This window comes from Alosa pseudoharengus, unplaced genomic scaffold (assembly GCF_046254945.1).
Source record: "Alosa pseudoharengus isolate Yale_2024_CS ecotype anadromous, Long Island Sound unplaced genomic scaffold, YU_APseudo_1.1 YU_APseudo_1.1_scf_4, whole genome shotgun sequence".
Taxonomy (NCBI): Eukaryota; Metazoa; Chordata; class Actinopteri; order Clupeiformes; family Clupeidae; genus Alosa; species Alosa pseudoharengus.
In genome coordinates, this window is record NW_027468774.1 from 12453607 (window position 1) to 12473330 (window position 19724).

The window sequence follows — 19724 nt, forward strand, 5'->3', positions numbered from 1 at the left end:
GTGTGTGTGTGTGTGGTGTGTTATTTAGGCCCTATGTGAGGCGAAGAACCATATTACACAATGAACTGAATCAGGATGGCTGAAGAAACTGCTGAGGCGAATAAAACATCAGCTAAATAAAACATGCATATATTGAACTGTACTTTTTGTGAATGTGTTCCATTCCCAACCCTTTAATTAGAAAAAAAAAGGTAACACTACACAATTCACCATTTATTAAGCCTTTGTTACTTATTAGTTAATGGTTTGTTCATTATTTGTAATTTCTTGTTCATACATAATTAATCATCAGTAAAGCATTTGTTCACACAGTAAAGCCTATCCAAAAATATGTTTGTAAGTACATGATTTATACATAATAAATAATGAAACAACCACTTATAAATTAAATCATTTTCCCATTATTAACCAGTTGCAAACTATTACAAAATGCTTTGTTCATCATTTGTGAAGCATTGCTTCTATGTTAATTCTCATAAATAATGTATTTGTACACACAGTTATAAATGGTTTGTTCATAGTAAATAAGCCTATATCTAAAATATGTTTAGAAATTATTGTTAATACTTAATAAATGATGTAATAATATTGTGTTGATGAAGTAATATTTCCAATATTTAACAGTTGTTACATACACATGCACTAATGATTAGTTAGGGTGAGGATACATTTTATAAATCACTTTCTAATACTATAATTCATTATTAACTCAGGAGTTACAAGTTGTTCGTTAATGATATTTTGTGAGCTTATCTAAAGTGAGGACTTTCTATGCCTTGCAACACATTTTCAAATGAGTTGTAAAGATTACATTCACATTCAGTCATTTAGCAGACAAGCGACGTACACATGTCAATTAAATTAAAGGCCATTGTCTCAACAGTGATAGCCTGGAATCGAACCCCCAACTTTTCAGGCTACTGCATGCTAGTCCAGCTCCTTATCCACTACACTACCTTGGCCCAGATAGAAACAGCTACAACCATGCAAGAGTTTCTGTTTTCTTCTACTACACACTATTATTAAATGCTGTAGGGGAGAGCGGGGTTAGATGTCACACTTTTTACTTAAAATTAGTTTCCACAAAAACTGTCCTGCACAAATTCCCTTTCAGAACACAAAGGAAGCCTCATGTGTCAGGTACAAATGGAGGGACCTTGATCTGACAACAACTTCAGTGCGTTGGAAGAGAAAAAGGAAGAACACAGGCTACTATTGGCCAATCCTCTCCAATTCATTACAATTGGACTCTGGGCGTTTGGGAACAGCTGAGGGAGGAGGCTACTTGAAACTGCGAGTTTCGGTCGGTGTGAGCGAGCGGACTTTCAGTTGAGAGTAATTAACACCCTTTTGAACAATCTAAGCTATGCTAAGGTCAGAGGGCGGTCTACGCTGATTCATCATTAGTGAGACGCAAGGCCAGCTGCATGCGATTCCTGTCAGCATAACAAAAGAGGCTGTTGCTGAAGCGTCAGCAGAAGCGTCAGCCCTCGTTTCAGGCATCCTCGCTTAAGACGGACGCGGTCAAGACGAGCCAGTTTACCTGTGCAAGTTCACCGAGCACAGGCACCGTCAAAAGGCAACAATGTGCCGTTCATCCATACCTGTTCTCACCGGCCATCGCAGAAAACGCCAGCATGCCAAAAGAGGCAGAAACCTGCTTAACCTCCAGCAACTTAAACGGTCCTCACCTACAGAAACCTCCTTCTCCATGGGCTTGTGGAACTGTCAATCCGCAGTCAACAAAACGGACTTCATAGCTGGCTATGCCAACCACCTTTCGTTGGAACTCCTTGCTCTCACTGAGCAGATCTCCAACAAATGAAAATTCACCCCGCTACTGCCTTCAAACAAATATGTCTCATTCGAATTCCATGCCATCACAGTGATCGCCCCAGCAAAACTCTACGTACTGGTCATCTACCGCCCTCCAGGCCATCTTTCTGATCACTTCTTCATCCAGTTCAATGTCAGCCTGACAGAACAGCCTCCGGCTCCTCAGCCGATGGTCACGTTCCGCAGCAACATCCGGAACCTGTCTCCAATCCACTTTTCCTCTGTGGTTGCCTCCGGTCTACCTCCACTCAACACCTTCTCCTCTCTGGAGGTTAATCAGGCCACAGACTCGCTCTGCTCCACACTGAGCTTGTGTCTAGACGAGCTGTGCCCTCTTACCACAAGGCCAGCTCGATCCAAACACTCTCATCCATGGCTAAATGATACCCTCCGATCGCAGCGCACCAAACTCAGAGCCGCGGAGAGGAAATGGCACAAATCCAAACTAACTGATGACCTCAAAAACTACCAGACACTCCTGACCTCCTTCTCAGCCAGCATCACTGCTGCTAAGACGGCTTTCTACAATGACAAAATCAACAGCGCTACAGACACTCAAAAACCTCAACCTTCAAATCACTACTCAACCCTCAGCTGCCTCCTCCTCCATCCAGCCTTACTGCGGATACCCTTGCCTCATTTTTTACAAACAAAGTGGCGGCAATCAGCAGTCAATTCTCAGATACCGCAATCCTACAACCTCTAGGGGCTGGAACATCTTTTTCAGCATTCGCGCCTCTCTCCAAGAGTGAAGTATCTAGAATCCTGACATGTAGTTCTCCTACCACATGCTCGCTGGACCCTATACCTACGAGCCTACTTCAGCCCGACCATCGCACCAGCTATCACACATGTGATCAATGCCTCGCTAACCTCTGGCACATTTCCAACAGTGTTCAAAATGGCCCGGGTAACACCGTTACTTAAGAAAGCTTCTCTCAACCCTGCTCAAGTCGAGAACTACCGCCCTGTCTCACTCCTGCCTTTCCTATCCAAAGGCATTGAACGAGCAGTCTCCAAACAGGTCTCTGACTTCCTTTCACAGAACAACCTTCTGGATCCAAATAAGTCTGGGTTCAAAAGCGGCCACTCTACCGAAACGGCTCTGCTGTCTGTAACAGAAGCCTTAAAAGAAGCCAGGGCGACCGCTCGGTCATCAGTACTCATTCTGCTTGACTTATCGGCTGCCTTTGACACGGTTAATCACTGCATCCTTCTCTCTATACTCTCTAACATGGGAATCTCCGGTTCTGCTCTCTCCTGGTTTGAATCCTACCTCACAGGACGCTCGTTTAATGTATCATGGCTTGTTCAGCTATCTGCACCTCACCATCTCACCACAGGGGTCCCCCAGGGCTCAGTGCTGGGCCCCCTTCTCTTTGCTATCTACACCACCTCCTTGGGACTGATTATCCGTTCGCATGGCTTCTCATACCACTACTATGCAGACGACACACAGCTCTATCTGTCCTTTCCACCTGATGACCCCTTGGTTTCAGCACGGATCTCGGATTGCCTCTCAGACATAGCTACACGGATGAAGGCACACCACCTCCAGCTGAACCTCTCAAAGACTGAACTGCTGGTCCTCGCAGCTAAACCTACCATACACCACGACATCAACATCAAATTTGACTCCCTGTCTGTTTCACCCACCAGGACTGCAAGAAATCTAGGAGTTGTTCTCGACAACCAACTAACCTTCTCAGATCATGTTGCCTCAGTCGCCCAGTCATGCCGTTTCGCACTCTACAACATACGGAAAATCAGGACTTTATTTGACTCAAGATGCTACCCAACTTCTGGTTCAGGCAATAGTCATCTCACGACTCGACTACTGCAACGCCCTCCTGACAGATCTCCCAGCCTGCGCAGTGAAACCCCTTCAGATGATCCAGAACGCGGCGGCGCGCCTGGTCTACAACCAACCCAAAAGGGCACATGTTACCCCGCTGCTCATCCAGCTACACTGGCTACCTATGGCGGCCCGCATCAAATTCAAGGCTCTAACGCTTGCCTACAAAGTAGTCTCCGGTTCTGCTCCTGCCTACTTGAATGCCCTCATACAGACATGCGCTACCTCTAGACCGCTGCGCTCATCAGACAAACGACGTCTAGCTCTACCACCGGTACGCTCAGGCCAATCCAAACTTTTCTCATCTGTTGTTCCTCGTTGGTGGAACACACTGCCAGTTCCTACAAGGGCAGGGACATCCCTCTCCATTTTCAAAAAACTCCTGAAGACCCAGCTCTTTAGAGAACATCTCCTCTCATAGCACCACTTAGAACAAGTCTTGCTGATCCTAGCACTTACCAGCCGTCTTGAACTGACAAGTAACTGTTAAAAACAGCACTCACTGATGCACTTATTCTTACTGTACTCTACCGTTTTTAAATTGTCCTGAAATTGTTGAGAATTGCTTTAAAACTTAAACTGTTTACCATGTTGTTAGTCACTTTGGTTAAAAATGCGTCAGCCAAATGTAATGTAAAAAAAAATGTAAAAGACAGACAACAAACAAACAATTAACAAATAATAAAATAAATAAATAAGAAAAATGAAAGTAAGAAAAAGTCCATCATAACTTAGTCCAATGGTAATGATAGCGCATAGCTGTGTCTTCAAGCCAACCCAGAGGATTGAACGTTTTATGTTAACGTTAGGCCTTGTATAGGCTGCAGTCTTGAGATCACTGGAAGCAGTCTGAAATCGGGGGAGATCTTGCAGATCAGCAACTCGGTGGACTGTTGACAGCGACAGTTTGTTGCTTCATGAGAATGCAAAGTTCTTCAATGTTACGGTAACATTAACGTTAGTCTGCTCAATCCAAACCCCAGGCAGTTGGCACGGCAGCTCGCGGGTCAGCAACAGCTCGGCGGCTGCAGCAGATCTTTCGCAGAGTAGCCTAGCCTGGGTCCAGCTATCCCAAGAAATCCCCTCGACCAAGTGCAGCATCGTTCACGGATAGATGGAAGGATAGAGGCCCAGCTAGCAATATCAAGCTCCCAATGGACTAAGGTTAACGACAGCCGACTTGGAAGCAGTAAAAGAGCTAAGAATAACACGAAAACTTTGGAAAATAACGTAAGTGAAGAGAAAAAACATTTAACTAGACAAATCAATAAAAAAAATGACATGACATTAACATGTCTGTTATGAAGGCCATTGGCTGCGCTGAAGATTCTGAGCTCGCGCTTACGTCCTCACGTTTGCGCGGGAAGCTCAGTGTCCACGCGTCTTCAGTGTGGAGCAGTTCAGTTAGTGAGAGCTGCTGCCAGTCAGTTTGCCACGGACGTTTGGCTCGACGTTTCACCATGAAAGGACACTTTATTCACCTTCTAAAGTCATTTTCTGTTCCTTGTGTGCGTCATTGAAGATTTACCGCACATATTTGTAACCAACTGTAGAAAGCCTGTTTGAATTATGCAACTGAGTAATAATTAAGAAGAATTATCATCTGATTGACCCTGTATATTACTGTGCTGCCTTCAAGTTAATTAAAACCCCTTAACTGCATTTTGGACTCAGTGGCGTTCTTACCGACGCACCAGGAAGACACCATACCATCCAACCAGCACCTATACAGTCCACCCACCTAATCACCTAATACCTAAAACCTCCTTAACAATGTCATTAACATTACATAAAAACAAACAAAAACATGATGCCAGACGGAGCGGCGTGTCTCGCCAGCGTCCCCGTAACCTAGCAACCTAGGTTATGTGATACTGTTAGTAAATACTGTTTTATATAAGGCAACATGACATTCTGCGTTGAAGTATTTGTGACAAGGTTAGCTAAGCCAAGCTTCTTTTTTTTCAGTCAGGAGAGACGAGGCAGTGTTGTGAGAGAGCCAAGTCGTTTCGGTCAATGAGAAAAAACGAACCCCTTTACAATATGCAATGCATCATGGATAATGATTAGGGTAGCCTAATGTTACCCAAGATTTTTGAAGGATTACCACTTGTAAAGACAACATCATAATAAATATTTTGGTAGCCTGTAACCTTAAGGCATAGTCTAACCACAGCCCTGGAAGCCTGTTTCTACATATTCTGTCATGAACCCTGAATTATTAACAGCAGTTAATAATTGCTCTTGGATCTAGACTAGTTGATTAAAATACATTTTTACGTATATGTAATTATGATTGGCAGTCTTTTATTGTAACATTGTTTAACTTGTTTCTGCTCCTGTAGATTTTCCACAGTCAGTGTGTAACTGCAAAGCTGGCCAGGGACACTGTAACCATCAAGTTGGACTGCTGTACACACTGGCACATCTTCTAAAGCTACAGTGTAAATCTGTCCCCCCTACAATTAGTAAAACCTTTTACCCTTAAACACAACCATGAATACTACCATCAGGTAATGGGACAAATTTGGGCATCACTGGGATGACCTGGTGTGATTTTTTTTGTCTATTGCACCAAAGACTACCACCTGGAGAGGATCGATCTGTTTTGATGCAGGCAAATGGCAGCAGATGAAGACAAAGTTGGACAATTTTTTTTTTGAGCATTTTCTGCCCGCCCTGTGTAAATAAAAGCTTTTACGTTTGTGTTAACCCAAGAACAAATGGTTGACAAAATGAGGGAAATTTGGTCTCTGCATTTATCCCAATCCATGAATTAGTGAAACACACTCAGCACACAATGAACACATAGTGAGGTGAAGCACACACTAATCCCGGCGCAGTGAGCTGCCTGCAACAACAGCGGCGCTCGGGGAGCAGTGAGGGGTTAGGTGCCTTGCTCAGCCGCACCAACTGGTCGGGGTTCGAACCGGCAACCCTCCGGTTGCAAGTCCGAAGCGCTAACCAGTAGGCCACGGCTGCCCCACAATATACTGTACATGCATTCATATTATCTAATGTGGAGACTACAATCTTACGTCACATGCAATATACATTCAGTATTGAGATACATTCAGTATTGAGACACATATTAGTATACAAATACACATTCCAGTATGAAAAAATCCAGTATGAAAAAATCTTCCAGTGTGAAAAGGGACATTCCAGTATGAAAAAACATTTCACTATGAGAACTCTTCATTTAACCCTCTATTCATTCATTCAATCAATCAATCAATCAGTCATTTTTCTAATGTGGGTGAGTGTGTGTGTGTGTGCAAGATGTCTGACAGAGTGTTGTAAATGCATGTTAAACAGGATTAAAAGTTAGGTTCCTGAAAGTTAGTAAGTAGAGCACAAACAGTCCATAACTGGTTAACTGAACCACAAAGTGAAAGGGTCATGACGCCATCAAATATATGATACTCTTTAATACACCTGATTGCCCTCTCTCTACGTGAATCCTCAAGCGGGCAATCTCTTGTGTGTGTAATTTCTTCTTTGGAGAACTGCCCACTTGGCCCCAAGAATGTTGGAATTATACGTTTTACATTTATGAGGTCTTTGATAAGAAATCCCTTATCTGCCATGACTTCGTCTCCTGGCTGTAAGAGGTCGAGAATGTCAGACTCTGGTGATTTCTTTATCCATGATGGAACCTGCATACAGATTGCTGACTAGGCTAATAGAACCAAAAGGAGTAATGCCAATCAATAACTTTAGTGGTACCTTTGTAATGGGAGGTCTTCATTGTGATTTAACCTTTGTATTTGACTCCATCTAATCATTGACTCTGCTGTGGGGTTTAAAGCTAGGAAGACTGCTCTCAGTGTATCACAATCTTTAAATCCAATGTAAAACATTATCAACTGTGGCTCACACTGGAAGCGTTGGAGATTAAACTGCTCCTGTCTCAAACTTTGGTTTTCCTCCTCCAGACGGGCAATCTCTCTCTTTGCCGCTTCAAGCTGTTCTTCCACAGACACGGAGTTCACCACATAGTCATGGTCAGGCACTGCCTCTGAAACCTGTATGGAACTGTATGACAAAAAGACAAAAAGGAAATGAGATTACAAATATATAAACATATTATTTAGGCATGTCATAAAACCATACGATAGATGGTTATGGTTATGGATTTAGCAGACGCCTTTGTCCAAAGCGACACATAAATACAAAAACATAATAATATTTAAAATTGAACAGGGAACAGATTAGAATGTAGGTCAAATATAGTAAGGAGAATAGTTATAGTACACAATAATATCAATTCAATCAATAGCCTAATAAAAAAGCAATGGAAAAAAAAGGGGAAAGGCAATAATAAACAATAATGTCCATTCAATCAATAATATAAAAACAATGACATGCTATGACTACATTAAGGAGAATATCAATAATAAACAATGATGTCAAATTAATTAACAGCCCAATTAAAATAAAACATTATACAAACCATAACACATAAGCGCTTAAACAACTAAGTATATGTTGAATAGGAATGTCTAGTCCCCTCTTAAACGACCCAAAACTACCACAGGAACGGAGAGCACTGGGCAATTCATTCCACCAACATGGAACCACTGAAGAAAAGAGTCTGGAATTAGACCCAGTTTTCATGACTGGTCGACACAACATGCGCTCACCAGAAGACCGCAGTGGGTGGTTGGGGATGTAAGGCTTGATTATTGAATTAAAATAACTAGGAGCAGATCTAGTTAGTGTCCTATAGGCCAAAGTGAGAGATTTAAATTTAATTCTGGCTACTATAGGGAGCCAATGGAGAGTAACTAGGAGAGGAGTTACATGTGTCCTCTTTGGCTGATTGAAGACCAGGCGTGCTCCAGCATTCTGAATCAGCTGTAATGATCTTGTTACACAAGCGGGTAAGCCAGCTAATAGTGAATTACAATAGTCCAGCTTAGAGATGACCATGGTCTGAACAAGAAGTTGTGGGGAATCTTGTGTCAGATAAGGTCTGATCTTCCTAATGTTGTAAAGCATAAACCGACATGATTTTGCAATAGAAGCTATATGCTCAGAGAAGTTAAGTCGGTCATCAATTACAACGCCCAAGTTTCGTGCCGATCTAGTTGGGGTCAGTGAAGTTGAGTCAAGCTGGATGTTAATCTGTTGGGGAATAGCTGTTTTAGCTGGAAACACCAAAAACTCTGTTTTTGAGAGATTAAGCTGAAGGTGCCGATCTTTCATCCAGGCTGAAATATCCTTAAGGCATGCAGAAATACAGTGGGAAACACTAGAGTCATCAGGTGGGAAAGACCGGTAAAGTTGAGTGTCGTCTGCATAACAGTGATAGTCAAATCCATGGGAGCGAATGGTATCACCTAAGGAAGTGGTGTAAATAGAGAAAAGCAAGGGTCCTAATACTGATCCCTGAGGCACACCTGTGGTGAGGTCATGAGACTTAGAAACCTGTCCCTGCCAAGACACGTTGAAAGAACGCCCTTTAAGGTAAGATTCAAACCAGTCAAGAGCTTTTCCAGAAATTCCCAGTTCAGATAGTATAGATAGGAGAATGTCATAGTTAACAGTATCAAAGGCTGCAGATAAATCTAGTAGAATTAATACTGATGACTGAGCAGAGGACTTAGCTACCCTCAATGCTTCAGTCACAGACAGAAGAGCAGTTTCAGTAGAATGGCCACTCTTGAAACCAGACTGCATAGGGTCTAGTAGATTATTCTGATGAAGAAAGTCACAAACTTGCTTGAAGACCACTTTCTCCAAAACCTTTGACAAGAAAGGAAGAAGGGAGACAGGTCTGTAGTTCTTCACCTCAGTTGGATTAAGTGTACTTTTCTTTAGCAGAGGTGTAACCCTAGCCTGTTTAAAAGAATAAGGAACTATTCCAGAACTGAGTGAAGCATTAAATACATGTGTGACTGCTGGTAGAACAGTGGGTGAGATAGACTGTAGAAGAGTGGACGGGACAGGATCTAATGGGCATGTTGTTGGACGACATCGCTGAAGCAATTGAGAGACTGCCTCCTCATCAAGAGGAGAGAAAGAGTCAAATGATGCGGTCATACTAACACAAGGCAAAGCCCTCCTTATAGGACCATCAAACTGAGCACTTATTTTAGCTACTTTTACAGTAAAAAATGTCATCTGCTGACAGTGAAGTAGTTGATGGTGGTGGTGGAGGATTGAGAAGAGATTTGAAAGTAGAAAAAAGTGTTCTACTGTCAGTGGCGCTCTCAATCTTGCTTTGATAGAATGCCTTTTTTGCAAGTGTAACAGTGGATGAAAAGGATGACAGCAAACACTGGTAGTTACTAAGATCATTTCCATCTCTGGATTTACGCCATTTCCTCTCAGCAGCTCTAAGTTCCTTTCGTACTGAGACTATACTGTTCGTCAGCCATGGATGACGAGGTTTAGAACGAGTAGGTCTTGAGGAAAGAGGACATGCTGCATTCAGACAAGATGCCAGTGTAGAGCAGCGAGTCTCTGTAGCGTCATTAACCTCCAGTGCCAAGAATGAGCTAGGAGTAGGTAAAGCAGATGTTACTAATGTTGCAAAATGGTCGCTTGAGAGGCTTCTGAGATTACGCCGGAACGAAATTGTCGGAGGAGGAGCTGCTGGGTTATCCAGGAGACGCACAGAGAATCTGATAAAGTGATGATCCGATACATGTAATGGATTAACCAAAACGTTGTCTGTATTAGTTACGTACCAGAATTAAATCAAGATCTTTACCAGCCTTGTGAGTAGGAGGACTGTGGACACGTGTGATATTAAATGAGGAGAGTAAGGACAGGATGTCAATTGAAGACGAGTTATCCAAATATAGATAGATAAATAGAGTACAAACAATAGTCTCAGTCATTAGCTTGTGTAATTGATCCTACCATTTCATTTACCATAAAATAGGCCTACCAACTTGATCAAAGTAACATGTGTTAGTATTATTGATAAATGCAATCCAGCAGCCCTGTAGATGATCAACTCACTTTTCCTCATCATGCAGAGGCCTATCTGAAATGTTTTCCTCACCAATGTTACCAGTCTAACTAAAAACAAATATGTATGTATGTATGTATATATATTACAATATGTATATATATTACAATAATAAGAACAGTATTCAAGATCTTCGTTCAGTTATCTCAGGCAGTTCCTACTTAAACATCAAAGTTTAAGGTTTAAAATATGACTGGCTACTAACAAAAGTTTTGCTCCAAACAGGATCCCTATATACAGCTTTTACTAACGAATACCAAGGTTTTAGTGCTTAGTTATGCCTACAAATACCAATTCTTATAGTTAACATCTTTATCATGGATAGCTTATAGGCATTCATGGCTAATAGGGCTGGGCAATAAAACGATAGCGATATGTATCGCAGTAGACATGTAATTGATATCAATAGAAAATATGTTCGATAGAACATTCGATAGGCCTAATTAACCCATTTACTCCTAAAATGCCTGCTAAAAACGCCTATAGAATCCTATGGCATTCTAGACTAAATAACCTTATTTCCTGAGGGTTTTCTGAAAACATACTAAAAATTGTCAACGTCTACCAAAATTTAATATCTAAGCCTCTGTAGCACCTAGAAACATGAAATAAAAAGCATGCTGCGCTACGCAGCATCCAGCGGGAGGGTCAATGTTGCACTACGCAGCATCCAGCGGGAGGGTCAATGTTGCGTCATGCAGCATCCAGCACGAATGGGTTAAAAGCAACACACACCTCCCGCCTTACGTTGTCCATAAATAAATAGGCTAAATATATCTTGCATTGTAGCTAGCAGTGTTGCCTTGAAAAAGTAATCTGATTACTGATTACTCCTTTAAAAAGTAACTTAGTTACTTTACTGATTACTTGATTTTTAAATAAGGAAGGCCTATTGATAGAAATTGTGATAGTAAAATATGTAGATTTTGGTAGTTTGGCCTTTTCATGCAGCCTTGGCAACTAACCATCTAGTATAGGCCTAAGTAATATGCAAATGCAGTGGCGTAACAAACCAATGGTGGGCCCAGGTGTGAGAGCGCTTCGCGGGCCCCATACCGACATACTATGGCCCAGGATGAATTAGCTCTGATATATGCAATACACATTAAGGGTGACTTCAATTGTTTATGCAAAGGGCCTGAGGCACCGAAGTAGTTTAGTAGTTACAAATTACAATTTCAAATAAAAAACACACGACTACATAGGATCCATTACATGTGAAAACATTAAAAATAATGTTATTAACAACCTGCAGGCCAGGGTAATCTAATATTACTGCATTAACATCAACTCGCATGGAATTATGGGAACACTCAATGCGCTCAATGCGCCTCTTCAACCCTCTGCTGAAACTGCAAGCGTAGATTGCTTGCTTATATCTCGCACTTCGCAGAAACAAAACTTAATGTAGCCTAACTTATTTAACCGTGCAAAAACCAAATAATATCATTCATATGCATACAATCCCCAATATGCGTGAATTAGGCCATTAGAAGAAGGCCATCTTACGAGCCTTTCGTTGTGCAAATTCATCAACGATGTTCCCAATATTTAATGCTCTGGCGCTCGTATTTTCAATGGACAGGATAGCTAACCCACTGAGCCTCTCCTGCCCCATGCTGCTCCTTAGGTAGGTCTTAATAAGTTTGAGTTTGGAAAAAGATCGCTCAGCTGTTGTCACAGTCACAGGCAATGTCAGAAACAACATGAGAGCAGTACACACTTCCCCGAATGTGGATGTTACACTGTCATATTCTACCACCAGTATTTTGGCAAGTTGAAAAATAGATGACTTCTCTGCTTTAAAGCAAGACCTGAATGAGAGGAGTTGTGTTGGGAATGTCGGTGCAATGTCCCTGCTATAATGGTCTGACAAACGTCTTGCCTTTTCAAGCAGTTCATCATCACCTGCGAGTTGAAGGGTCATAGGACGTAAAGACTCAAACACATGACAAGTTTCCCGCATACTTGCAAATCTTTGGGAGAGCTGACTGATTATGATGTCCAGAGTTGCATTAAATACCTGCACTTTGAAGTATCTCTCTGCATCGGTTAAGCGCTCATCTTCCGATAGTTCGTCAAAGTGACGCTTCACTCTCTCTAAAAAAAAAAAAGAAAGGAGGGAGGGCGAGGGTAGCGACGGGCCCCGGGAGGTCACAGGCCCTGGTGCGACTGCACTCGCTGCACCTACTATAGTTATGCCACTGTGCAAATGAAATTACACTTGTTAAACTTACCTCAACAAGTCTTTTGCAATCATTTAACCCGCCGTGAGCAATGCTAAAGTCACTGTTACAAACAGTGCAGTGTGCAAGACTATCATTGTTTTACTCTTATGAGACAATTGGGTACACTTTTTGTAGTCTGATGTGAAATGGGTCTTAAATGTTCCTTTTTGAGGGGCACTGACTGTGCCATGACGGTCCTGTTCCTAGATACACTAACTGATTAATTAAGTTTGGGAGAAAAGAGATATAAGCTAAGCCCACCTACACTGAAAACTGATTGGTTGATTTAGCAAAACAGACCATGCTCTCTGTCTTGGATGCGCTTGCAGGCACACACGCACCACTCCTCTCTCTCTCCCTCTCCGTTGTGTGCGCGACAGCACTTTGTCCCAGCACAGAATGTACAATGTACCTTAATGTTGTCATGTTTAGCTGACACAAACTCAAAATAATGACTGTATAGATAAAATGTGCATAGCTCCTCCCTCCATTGTTTACATTTGTGTCGCTGCGTGGTTTTACACGTGAGTTGTCCTCATGCTGAAAAGGTTGGCATAGCCTACATGACGTTAATCCCCGAGACAAGAAGAAAGCAAAGAATAGATATTTTTACTAAGGAAAATGACAAAAATAGTAACGCACAGTGACTTAGATAATTAACTTTAATCTGATTACTAGTTTTGTAAATAGTAGCGCGTTAGATTACTCGTTACCGAAAAAAGTTAGTAATGCAGTAGTTTCAGTGGAAATGCATGGATTCCAGTTTCTTCCAGTAGCAGCAACTGGAATCCATGCATTTCCACGGAATTATTTTTGGAATCTGATCCCTTATCATACCTGTTCATTCTTACTCGTCGCTCGACTTATCGTGCCTAAATTCAAGATGGCTGCAAACGCTAAACTTCGTGAAGATACTGTCTGTATAAATCGTCTTGTAAGTAAACTACCAGTGCTTTTTCAAAGTTCTCAATGTCTCGTTTTAAATGTCAGGGCCCTCGGAAGTCTACCAATGAAGTGTGGAGATTCATTTAGCCTCGTAAATGGTGTAAAACAGTGATTTATTTGCATGGCTAGCCCGATGCCGAAGCACCACCATTGAAAAAGCTGTTGGTAGCATCAGCTAACTAGCGCCAGATTTTGGAGTGCAGGGGACAAGCCGAGATGAGCTATGAGACATACGTTCACACTCGGTATCATGTTTCAACACACTTTAGGTCAATATCACCTCGGAATTCTCCTTTAACTGGAGTGTCTGTCAGGGTGCAACTTTTCAAGGCCCTGCTTTTTCTGATGGTCTTTCTGGGTGGGGCCTTTGGGAATGGCCTCAGCTGTTTTGGAGACACACCAGTGCTACTTGTGCTTGGCACCACAGGGTCTAACTCGATTGTGCTGACTTCCATGTTCTCCATCATTATCTCTACCCCATATGGGGGATTTAGACTTGGGTCAGTCACAGAGGTAGGAAGGGGGTCAAGAGGTCTGTCAGGCAGGAGCAAATGCTGTGGGTGGGAATGTATCCCTGTTGAAAGGATAGATCCCACTTACACTGAAACCTGACTGGATATTCATTATGTCAGCAGCTTGAGGGAAGGCCACAGACACTATTTTCGGGACATCATAAATAGTCATAGTCTTTCCCCGAGTTATTCATCATCCAGGCAGATGAGGCTTTGTTGACATACGTCTTCATAGGGCCATAAACAGAAACATCAAGCGGCTGCAGGCGGTGGGAGCAATGGCAATGGGGGGGGGGGAGACAACATTACGATTCCATTGTCCTTGGCTACATCCACTGATAAATGTGAACTGTGGTTGTCCAGGAGCAGGAGGCATGGCCTTTCCTTGCTGCACCTGGTATGATTGATGAAATGGCTCAGAAAGTGGACAAAGTGGTCTTCTTTCATCCAGCCAGATGGATTTGCCCCTCCTATGCTTCCTGTGGGGGAACCCGTCAGGAAATGGTCATGGAAATGGACTCAGGGAAATATGAAATAGGGAGGTATAGTGGTGCCTGTTGCGGAGACCGCACAGGTAAGGGTCACAAGGGTTCCCCTCTTGGCAGAGGTCAATGACCCCACTTGTTTATATCCTCTCCTGGCTACCACCATATTTGGCCTATGTACCGTTGTGATGCCCGTCTCATCCATATTCCATATGCACCAGAGCTAGTGAGCGGAGCTGAGTGGTGCGAATATCCCGCTCCTCGCTCAGGTGGCTGTTCACTCGGCCGCTCCTCCGCTCAAATTCACGTCAGGCCACTCCGCTCAATTTCGCTCCCCGCTCCACTTCAAAATCCTCCCGCTCCAGTGAAATCGCTCCACGCTCCACTAAGAGAGCAACGGCAATGTCACTCATAGAACATGTAGCCTATTGTAAAAGATAGCCTAATGCAACACAGACAGTGCAACAACGAACAAGCTTGCCAACGTCAATAAGCCTAAAACTAAAGGGATACGTGGGATTAATTGCCTAAATAATACAGGTTTAGCATCCAAGTTTACTTCAGCCTTACTTAAAGCAGGCTATTCAAATTGCTCACGTTTTTCTTTGCTCTCCTAGCACACTTATGTTTCCGCGAAATGTGTCTTCTTAAATTCCAAAATAAATCTCACTGGAACAGTGTCACCACATAGTGTCTTGCTCTACATTGTTAGTAGTTGTTTTGTAGGAATAGTAGCCTACGCTTGTAAGCCCTATGACTTTCAGTTTCCTTTCTAAAATATTTAGCGACTTCATCCCCAACGAACTTACTGTAACGTCGGCATGCTGGACTAGTATATGTGCTACGGACTCTGGGACAATGCATTCTGGGATACGGGGGAGAACTCTGGGGGTTGTTTGTGTGTGTTAATGCCTTTATTTACTGTTTTAATGTCCGTGTTTTAGTGTAGCGTGTTACCCTTTTAGGTCTTCCTCGTGTGTGATCCTTTTTGTGTGGGGGGCTGCGTCCACCCCTGTATGTGTAGTGTGTGTATGTGTTTGACACGCCTAGTGTGTAGGGCTGGGCGATATGGACCAAAACTGATATCCCGATATTTTGGGGCTGATTGGCGATATACGATATCGATACGATATTGATATTTCAAACAGAAAGAGCGAAGTGCTTCATATATTCACTCAACACAACAATTATGACAACACAGCCAGTTTTAATTATATTAATTTCAGACTGCTCTAACAGAGCTGTGCAAAAAAGTGTAAACAATAACATAGGCCTACAATAGGCATAGGCTACAGTTGCTCTGATAAAGCTGCGCAAATAACAAAAGACCAAAAGTTGACCCTGACTGACAACGCAGGCCTACATTGTACTGCACAATGCAATAGGCTATTTTGGGCACAACAATATTGAAAAAACCTGCAGTTTTGTCACACAATGCAGTTTTTTTACCTGCAAGGGTTTGATAGGGCCTAGATGACAAGCAAATGTAGACTATGATGGCCTAGACATGTTGCTATCAACAACAAAAAAAGTTTGAAAAAATTAGGCTACTTAAACAACGTAACTGAGTCACTCATCAAGAGTGTGATAGACGCTACCGTCGTTTTGTATGCGTTCATTTTTGCATGTTCCGGTTCGTAAGAAAAATCCCTATGCACGATTGAATGGGGTTTTAGGAATCATAAAAAATTATGCCCTAACTGCTCGCGAGTCGCTTGCATATCCTCTTAATAAAATCAGCGTTTAGGTTGTCTCCCTGAGGACTTTAGATCTGCTACTGTCGCTAAACGCAAGCATTCATCAGTGTATTTAAATTAGCTAGGCTATGTACCAAAAATGACATTTTACCGTGAGTCGAAGAGCTGTAGCAGCTAAACAGTGTTGTAACTTAAATCTGCGTGTACAAAACCGCTTGGAGCTCCAGTGGAATTTTGATTTCACAACGAGAATTCTCGGTCTAGCCGTTGATGTGCAGACGGAATAGGCATCAGCACTAACCTCTGATCAAGGTAAACAAAATCTGACTCAGTGTCCGTCATGTTTGAAAGTTTGTAGTGCTGTGAGGGAGAACGTGCACACGCAAGGGGCGCAGTTGAGCAGAGCTGCGGCTATCTGAATGGTCTGAACACAGAAGAGCAAGTGGCTTTGATAAAATGGCCCATTATTTGACATAATACCGGTATTACGATATTGTCTCAACTACATATCGTTTTCAAAAATATATCGGTCGTAGTCATAATACCGATATATCGCCCAGCCCTACTAGTGTGCGCTGTTTTTGTGATCTGTAGGCTATTCTCTCTCCCGATTCTGAATGCTAGCCTTTAAAGCTTATCTTGAGTAAAGGACTGGCTATGCTTAAACTGTTACAATTATGGCCAATATGTTTGTTTTGAATTGTAGCGATCTTGGATACACTACGAAGACGTGAATTCAGGGCATGCCTCACACTCGTGGCGTGAGCGGTATCGGAGCGAAAATGGAGCGGGACAGAGCGGCCGCTCTGGCCTCTGAATAAAAAAGCGATCTGCGCTCCAGCAAAATTCCATCCGCTCCTCGCTCGTTCGCGCTCCGCTCACTAGCTCTGATATCGACTGTGGCTGAAATTTGTGTCTTCTCATCACTTCCTCCAGATTATCAAAGAACATGCCAACATTGTGCCTATTAAAGGCACTGCCACGGGCCAAGCTAGTGGCCTCTGGCGTTCTGATTGACAGAGACGGGTGTCGCTTTAGAAATCCAGAAAACCATCTCCTTCTCAACCCGATTATACCGAAAAGGCACATTGTTGGCCACTGCATATGTGTATGCTAATTTACTCACTTCAACAGGAGAGAGGCCAAAATAAATATCTGCTGCCGTCAGAATATATTTTTTCAGCTTCCAACTTGCTTAAAAACTACAAAAATAAAACACAGTTTAGTAGTGACACTTTATTTGGTGTCCATTACAGCCGGAGCCTGCAAGATACTGTGTCAGAAATGAACATGTGCCCCTGCTACAGATGTTTTTGGACGGGACCTCTGACCTGAGGGAAGATTTTCACCTTGGCCGACCAACAATAATGAGGCTGATTGCGCTCTTGCGCACCGACGACTGGCGGTATTCTGGCTGGGGCCTTGAACGAGAGGTCCTAGTATTTCTGTTCTGGCTCGCCATTCCCACCGCCTACAGAGTGGTGTTACGGGCCTTTGCCATGCCACGCAGCACTATCCACGATATAGTCCACAGAGTGTCAAGTACAATCCTTGGGCTCAAGGAAAGAATTATCTCCTTCCTCCATGTCATGGAGCTGGACACCATCGGCGCTGGATTTGCGCAGCTGGCACGTTCCCCAGCCTTTTCAAAGGTTGTGGGAAGCATTAATGGCTGCCAAATTCGCATCAAGCCTCCATCACAAGACCAATCATGCTGTTTTTAGTGCAGCTGCAGGCTGTATGCAACCACAAGGGGCTGTTCCTGGACATTTGTATTGGCTACCCAGGTGCAATTATGCACAACATTGCTATGAATTTGGAGGACTTGCCCTTGGAGGAGGTGGTCATGGTGAGGGATGACAACCAGAATCAGCCTCACCAACAGCAGCTGCTGTGATGGGTCCAATCCAGGCTGTTGCTCCAGAAGGGCATGATTACATCTAAATTAAAAAATACATTTTTACCCCAATGTGCTTTGAGTGTATAGAACACTGTTTCTACTTTATGCAAAGCCAATGTATAAAAATCTACAGTAAAATATAAAACAATTATAATACTGAAAATGTAATTGAAGATAATAATGTATTAAGTTCCAGCTTTTCCACAAGTCTCTCCAGAATACTGAGGAGCCTGCCCTCCCGCTCCTCGTCCCTTCTGGCCCTCTCCTCCGCTCTTTCTGCATCCCTCTCAAGAAAGTCCAGGACAGGGTCCACCTTTCTCTTCCCTGTCCTCTTCCTCTGGGTCACTTCCTTCTCTCCCTCTTCTTCCTCACCTCTCGGCTCAGGGGAAGCCACTGCAAACACACTGAAGTGGTCACCCCACGCCAGGGGCGTATCAAGCTTTTTAAAAGTGTGGGGGTTGTGGGATAGGAAAATGAAACAATCTTGCCAAATTATAAATAACTTCCTACAGGGACGTTGTAAGTATTTTCGGAGAGGGGTGCGGACTATATTGGTGTCCGGCAGTTTCTACCCCGAAAAAAAAATTAAATTCTGATTGCTAAACACACCATTTTAATGCAGTTTGGGAGGGACAGAAGAAGCAGTGCCCCTCATATGTGTGGCTCATGTGACATGTAGGCCTACATGATCTACCTGCTATCACTTCACTATTTGACACTACCCTACATGGAGACATATCTCATGTTATAAATGAAGAAATAATTTCAGAAATTATGTTTTGTGCATATGGGTTAGCAGGCTACAATAAATTGCCCTAACAGACAGCAGCCTAATTTTGAGGTATCACTAATACCTAAATAAATATAATAATAAAGAATACCGAACTGTAAGCTCAAATTCAAAAACGTTTGAAGTCTACCCAAACATATGCAAAATAGTTACAGGAAGCCACGTTGTTGTTTAAACTATTGTTGCTTCTATCCCACGTTACCTAGTTTCATTTGCTGCAGGGACACACGCATTCTATATGAGTTCTACATGCTACAGCGCTCTATATGAGTTCTACATGCTGGAAATCTTAGTTCTCAGATGTAGATCTCAAATGTGTCTTTACTTGACGCCTCCGTTTGTAATATCAAAATAAGATGTTCTAAATGGAACGCGATCGTATTTAAGATCTCCAGCACCGGCCATAACTTAATTTCGCGGCTACGTGGACCAGGTTAATTGTTGAGGAGGCCCATAGTTTGAGAAAAGCTGCAGATCATAGACAGAGAAAG

The 19724-nt window shown here is 42.8% G+C and overlaps 1 protein-coding gene across 1 annotated transcript in view; it reads left to right on the forward strand.

Moving 5' to 3' along the window:
- odad4 (outer dynein arm docking complex subunit 4) overlaps positions 1-18440 on the forward strand; it is a 69271-nt gene extending 50831 nt beyond the window's left edge. Inside the window, exons 14-15 of the mRNA XM_076265870.1 lie at positions 17851-18175; positions 18268-18440. Coding sequence (XP_076121985.1) covers positions 17851-18175; positions 18268-18440 — 498 coding nt within the window. The remainder of the gene's footprint in view (positions 1-17850; positions 18176-18267) is intronic.
- The last annotated feature ends 1284 nt before the right edge of the window (positions 18441-19724 follow it).